We start from the raw sequence: 7238 nt of genomic DNA, 5'->3' as shown, positions 1-7238 counted from the left end.
GACAACTGTAGCCAAATTCCTTGACACGTCTGTGTGTGATGCCTTGACCCCAGCCTCAGTCCATTCCTTGTGAAGTTCACTCAAATTCTTGAATCGATTTTGCTTGACAATCCTCATAAGGCTCAGTTCTCTTGGTTGGTTGTGCATCTTTTTCTTCTAACCTTTTTCCTTCCACTCAACTTTCTGTTAACATGCTTGGATACAGCACTCTGTGAACAGCCAGCTTCTTTGGCAATGAATGTTTGTGGCTTACCCTCCTTGCGAAGGGTGTCAATGATTGTCTTCTGGACAACTGTCAGATCAGCAGTCTTCCCCATGATTGTGTAGCCTAGTGAACCAAACTGAGAGACCATTTTGAAGGCTCAGAAAACCTTTGCAGGTGTTTTGAGTTGATTAGCTGATTGGCATGTCACCATATTCTAATTCGTTGAGATAGTGAATTGGTGGGTTTTTGTTAAATGTGAGCCAAAATCATCACAATTAAAATAACCAAAGACTTAAACTACTTCAGTCTATGTGCATTGAATTTATTTAATACATGAGTTTCACAATTTGAGTTGAATTACTGAAATAAATGAACTTTTCCATGACATTCTAATTTATTGAGATGCACCTGTACATATATATATATATATATATATATGGTGTAAAAGAGGTTGGAAACCCCTGATTTAGAGTACCATTTCATTAACTAAATAATTTCATATTTCCATAGTAATAATAATAAACTTAATAAAATAAATTATTAAAGGTATAGTTCACCCACCCAAAAATTACAATTGTGTCATCATTAATACATTAATACACAATACTTTTTGTAATGTCTGTTTGATGCTTTACACAACAATTACTTGAAATTATCTTTTGGAAGTAATTTCTCAGCCAAATTTGATGTGTGATTAATTTGATTAATTAATCGCCACATCATGTAATTAATTAGATTAAAAATTTTAATCGCTTACCAGCCCTAGTTTATACATCTAAAAGTACCATCTAATAGTGGGTTGGAAAAGACTGCAGTGCAATGGAAACTAAATATTTTCAGGCCTCTCTCATCTTTTTAAGTGGGAGAACTTGCACAATTGGTGGCTGACTAAATACTTTTTTTCCCCACTGTATATATTTTTTGTCTTCATGCATGAATACACAGCTACCTTTAATATTTTAGGAAGGGGGGCCCTTGACATGTGCAGCATCAAAAAAGTTCAAACTTTAAAACTGGTACTGCATATTGCTTTGGTGGAATGCTAAGCAGCCTCACTAGAGCAATATTGTGAATGCTGATCCTGATTGGCTGTCCTGTTACCTGCGCTCTGACGTCAGTCTCGGGGTCTGCGCAGGCGTGGTACAGAACCGTGAGCAGTGACTGCAGGTGCTGTGTACAGTGATCTTCAGCATGCAGCAGCAGCACCCGCAGCAGCTGGGTCGTCTTCACTCGCGTCTGCACTAACCAGTCACCAATGTCCCGGCCCACAGCAGGAAGCAGCTTTGACAGATTCCTCACCACCAGCTCCCTGCAGCCCAGCCCGGGACGCTCGACTGTATGAGAAAAAGGAGAAACATTGCTTTTATTCAATTTTTCTCATGCACAGAAAAGACATGGTGAAAAGACATTTTCTCATGGTGAAACAAGTCTCTCATGCTCACCAAGGCTTTTTATTTGATCAAGAATACAATTTAAAAAACACTTTTCTATTTGAATATATTTTAAAATTAAATTTATTCCTGTGATCAAAGCTGAATTTTCAGCATCATTACGCCAGTCTTCAGTGTCACATGATCCTTCAGAAATCATTCTAATATTCTGCTTTCAAGAAACATTTATCGATGTTGAAAATAGTTGTGCTGCTACAGTATATACACAGTATTTTGAATGAATAGTCCCTGATGAATAGAAAGCTGAAATCGAAATCTTCTGTAACGATGAGTTGGTTATTAATAAAAATGCAAACATCTGGCTAACTGGTCTTTTTGTCCTCTCTCTATTTTTCTCTCAATAAAAGTAGAAAAAATAAATGAAATAAATAAATATAAAAATTAGCATCTGCCATCCTAGCAAGCTTCTCCCTAGTTTCACTCATGAAATAACCCTTAACTAGATCAGGCCTGTGGGGCTTTTATTCTAGGACAAGACAGCTTAACATCAAAGTCTGTTGAAGGGATAAGTGGGGGCTACAGTACCTCAAATGTTATTTAAGGGTTTCATCTAGAGTTTTGATATCTTATATGTATGTATTTAGTATCCATAACATCATTTTTTAGGAAAGAAAGTAGAGATGCACCGATTGCAATTTTCTTGGCCGATTCCGATTTCCGATTTTTTGTTAGTGTGATCTGCCGATACCGATTTTCTTTCTAAGAACTATAATTTACAGCATATACAAACAAAAATCTACTTTTCTTCAACGCAAAGTTTTATTTTCATAAAAAAAAAGTAGTAAAAAGTCAGTAATAAAATAAAAACAAATAAAATATTGCAAACAACAGCACAAATAAATGCAATAGAATAAAGAGAGCTATGAAACTAAGTTTTTCAGGTTAAGTAAGTTTTTATTCAGGTAAGAAATACTACAGAAATTAAAGTAATCAAATGTGTTACATCCAGTTTTATTTTAGATTTAATTACTTTAATTTATGTGGTCTCCAAAAATTAAATACAGATTAATGCTTACCATTAAAGTTATAAAACGTATTCAGTCAAGAGCAGAAAGTGATTTTCTTTGTCTTTTGTTCTTTGATTAACATGACAGACAGCAGCAGGAATATTGGACTGCGGTCCCTTTAAGAGTTTATCCACGGACAGCATATACAAACAAAAATCTACTTTTCTTCAACGCAAAGTTTTATTTTCATAAAAAAAAAGTAGTAAAAAGTCAGTAATAAAATAAAAACAAATAAAATATTGCAAACAACAGCACAAATAAATGCAATAGAATAAAGAGAGCTATGAAACTAAGTTTTTCAGGTTAAGTAAGTTTTTATTCAGGTAAGAAATACTACAGAAATTAAAGTAATCAAATGTGTTACATCCAGTTTTATTTTAGATTTAATTACTTTAATTTATGTGGTCTCCAAAAATTAAATACAGATTAATGCTTACCATTAAAGTTATAAAACGTATTCAGTCAAGAGCAGAAAGTGATTTTCTTTGTCTTTTGTTCTTTGATTAACATGACAGACAGCAGCAGGAATATTGGACTGCGGTCCCTTTAAGAGTTTATCCACGGACCCAATATACTGTTACACAACATGCATTCTCTTTCTCAACTATTTAACGTTCCAAAACTGACTGCGTTTAACTGGATACTCGCCAAGACTGGCATTTTGACATAATTTTGTATGTATTTGAATGTTTTAGCGCAGTTAGCCACTCATTTTGGTATTTGTGGCTCACAAGCTGTTTGAGACTGAGCGCGGATTGTGCGCTCCACTAATATTGATCACTGGTGGTGCGCGCGCGTTTGGTGTAAGCACGAAACCTGCGGGAATGACTAAAATAATGCACAATACAAGCACTATTTAACCAGAGCGAATGAGACATGTGTGAGAGAGAGAAGGGGTCGTCGGAGAGAAGAGAGCGAGAATGCGCAGCTGACGTTAATACCTGTGCCGCTAGTAACAAAACGGATCGGCTCGAAATCGGAAAGAAGTGAGACTGACCAGCCAGTCACCGGTCCGGGCCGATCATGAGGAAAATCGGCCGATTCCGATCCCTGGCCGATCAATCGGTGCATCTCTAAATCAAAGTCATTCTGTGATTAGTTTGTCCTACCTCCAGATGTGTAGAGGACAGGAGCAGGCAACAGAAAGTCCATCTTATCCTTCAGATCATCCTCATTTTCCTTCTCCCATTGAGATCCTACTTGTTTCCATAAGTCCTCAGCAAGAGACCTGAATGAATTTATTTATAAATCACAAAATCATAAATTTTGTATAAGAAAATAATTTTTTTTTAATCAAAATAAATTTTTTCAAAGATGGTGGGTTTTTGTTAAATGCGAGCCAAAATCATCACAATTAAAGGAACCAAAGACTTAAACTACTTCAGTCGCTGTGCATTGAATTTGTTTAATACACGAGTTTCACAATTTGAGTTGAATTATTGAAATAAATGAACTTTTCCACAACATTCTAATTTATTGAGATGCACCTGTATATAGCAAGGATGCATTATTTACATTTAGCCATTTAGCAGACTCTTTTATCCAAATTATATTGTTATTGTTAAATATTATATTGTTAAAAAGTGACAGTAAAGACATTTATAATGTTACAAAAGATTTATTTATGTTATCAAATAAATGCGGATCTTTTGAACTTTCTATTTAACAAAGAATTTTGAAAAAAAGTAGATTATGGTTTCCACAAAAATATGATGCAGCACAACTGTTTTCAAAATTGATAATTATAAGAAAGGTTTCTTGAACAGCAAATCAGCATATTAGAATGATTTCTGAAGGATCATGTGACACTGAAGACTGCTGAAAATTCAGCTTTAACATAACAGGAATAAATGACGTTTTAAAATAGAAAACTGTTTTTACTACTTTTTACTACTTTTTATTTTTGATTTAATAAATGCAGCCAAACCCTAACCTTTTAATGACAGTATATACATTTAAATGAATTGTACTAGTTTTCATGACTTTAAAAGGCCTGGAAAACAATGCTATTTCCATGATTGTGCATTTGTTTTGACCTGATTTCAGGGATCTCATCGCTGAGGCTGCTCAGAAGCAGTGGGATGAGCTTGTGGAAGTAGGAATATCGGTCCGGCAGATGGAGAAGCCAATTACCCACAACTATAGTAACAGCTTTCCTCACCTGAACAGATTAGCACAAAAATAAACCATTCCCATGTGGAAAAAAACACCACCAATGTGCCTTGTAAGACAGCAAGCATATTTCATATTTAGCAGAAGAATTTCTTGGAAGGATACCAAAGATAAGCCATTTATTAAATAACGCATCAATCAAGAACTTTCTTTCATTTGATTTCTTTGTTATTCATTGATTTTTCAGCGAAGCGGCTGCCAGCTTACCCGTGGAGAGTCGTCAAACAATCTTTGTGCCAAGTGGGACAAAACCTCATCTACGTTCTTGCCTGTGCTGTGCTGAATGACTGCGCCAATGGCCTGTGTGACAGAAACTCTCACTTGGGAATGCTGGTGAGAAATCGTCTGCAGCAGGGGCTTCAGAAGACTCTCGGCCTGCAGGTGGAAATGATCTGAGAGAGAGATACAGAGACAGACAGACAGACAGACAGACAGACAGACAGACAGACAGATAGACAGATAGACAGACAGATAGACAGACAGATAGACAGACAGACAGACAGACAGACAGACAGATAGATAGATAGATAGATAGATAGATAGATAAAGGAATTTTACTGGAATTAAGTGGCAAGCAGGACTTAGATGGGTTGCTGGTTGTCATGATAACATGCCCCTGACCAAAATTAACGCCAAATATGAGTAAAAAAAATTTGATGGCGAGTATATTTATTAATTCTTACAATACCTGGAAATGTGATATGGTTTCCCTGCAGTTTTCCACCAAAATAAATGCTCAATGATTTAATGTTTAAAGCAAATAAAAAAATAACCATAACTATTAGTATTGTAATTTTACTGTTGTTATATGAAATAATAATAATACTAATTATTATTATTATTATTACTACAGTTACTTATACAGTTACACTTACTGTTATAATTATTCTATGCTTGTAATTTGTTTATTTCCTATTATGCTGATTTACTCACCTACAAAATCACTCCAATCATTTTTCTTTTTCCAAATAGAGCTATTCAAGTCATCTGGTGATTTTTTTCTCTCTTTCATATCGCACATACATCACAGAAAAACAAAATACCGCAATGTCTTTTCCAATATCGTGTAGCCCTAATATATATATTAGAATAAAATAGCACAACAACTAACAACACATCTAAAACCACAGGGAAACTTCTCTTTTAAAATGCGTTTCTTTTGTTGAAAACTGATTTCTAAACTTGGGGTGGATGTTTGGCACATCTTGCATAAACCAAATCACAATCTCAGGCATTGTTAGAATGAATAAATATACTAATTTATATTTTTTACTCTCATTTGGCCGAGTGTTAATTTTAGGTCTTGGTCAGGGTCATCAGTCTGGCCTTGTTACCGTGACAACCAACAACCCATCTAAGCCAAAGTCTTTGTCTAAGATCAGTTTGCCACTTAACTTCTGTATAATGAAACCAAACTGACATGATATTACCTTTATTTGTTTTTTTCATATTTACTGTATCTCAACTGTCTTTTAAAGAATATCAACAGTTTGAGGGCCCCACTTACCAGGAATGCTCTGTGCAACACTGATGGCACATTTACAGCTCTCTTTCTTGACTTCAGGAAAGGGATCTGTGATGGTTCTCTGCAGGATCTTGATCATGTCGTCCAGGTAGGGGGCCAGCTGCCTGCCGCACACCTCCTCCAGCACCAGAGACAGCGTCTCCATCAGAGCCAGCCTGAGCTCCTCCGCCGGCTCCAGGATCTCCTTCCCGCCGAGCCTCTGCGCCAGCGCGGTCATGAGGTAGGGCAGAGCGTCTTCTGGTCTGGGGACAGCTCTGATAAAGCCCGTGAGGATCTGAACCGCCGTGTACCTGCACGTCTCCGCAGGATCTGACAGACATTTCAGCAGCGCCTTCAGCAAACCGGCAAAAAGCTCCTGCAGCGCGCCGCTGGACAAGCGCTGCTCGACGGTTTCTCTCTTCACCGCTTCTAGAGCTCGCCTTCTCGCGCTTTTGTTGTCGTCGTTTAGACAGTTCAAATGGCGAGCCAGAGATTTTAAAACATCCGCTGCAGCTCGCTCATCGCTGGCGGTCGCCATTGCTGCTTCACGTGTGTGTTTGTTGTTGAGGGAGACTGGTCGTCATGGCGATCGTTGCCTCTACGACTGTAGATTGCGACAGCTTAGATTGCTTTACGGTAGATGTTCATTCAAAACAGCTCAACTTTATTTTACTTCGAGTCCATGATCAGAACAACATTTTTTTTCCACAGAGAAAAAAAAATAACAAGAGAGGGTTCAATAATAATAAACATACAGAAAACATACAACCCTTTTCAAAACAAATATGAGCGTATGTGTGTGTATATGCAACATATACTTTTTTTTACCACTAATTAATTTTATCACTATTATTTATCATATATACAGTATATATGTATATGTATGTATGTATGTATGT

General features: G+C 36.6%; 1 protein-coding gene across 2 annotated transcripts in view; it reads right to left on the bottom strand.

Annotated features, from left to right (window-relative positions):
* Positions 1-6920, bottom strand: part of LOC107565615 (dynein assembly factor 5, axonemal-like) — a 34440-nt gene extending 27520 nt beyond the window's left edge. For both annotated transcript variants that reach the window (XM_016250876.1, XM_016250875.1), the window contains exons 1-5: positions 6343-6920; positions 5043-5227; positions 4700-4824; positions 3773-3891; positions 1307-1539 (exon numbers count right to left, since the gene is read on the bottom strand). In XM_016250876.1, the coding sequence (XP_016106362.1) occupies positions 1307-1539; positions 3773-3891; positions 4700-4824; positions 5043-5227; positions 6343-6877 (1197 nt within the window). In that variant the 5' untranslated portion in view covers positions 6878-6920. The remainder of the gene's footprint in view (positions 1-1306; positions 1540-3772; positions 3892-4699; positions 4825-5042; positions 5228-6342) is intronic.
* Between the last annotated feature and the right edge of the window lie 318 nt (positions 6921-7238).

The sequence above is a fragment of the Sinocyclocheilus grahami genome, unplaced genomic scaffold (assembly GCF_001515645.1).
Source record: "Sinocyclocheilus grahami isolate Dianchi unplaced genomic scaffold, SAMN03320097.WGS_v1.1 scaffold1012.1, whole genome shotgun sequence".
NCBI lineage: Eukaryota > Metazoa > Chordata > Actinopteri > Cypriniformes > Cyprinidae > Sinocyclocheilus > Sinocyclocheilus grahami.
This window is presented reverse-complemented; position numbering and strand designations above follow the sequence as displayed.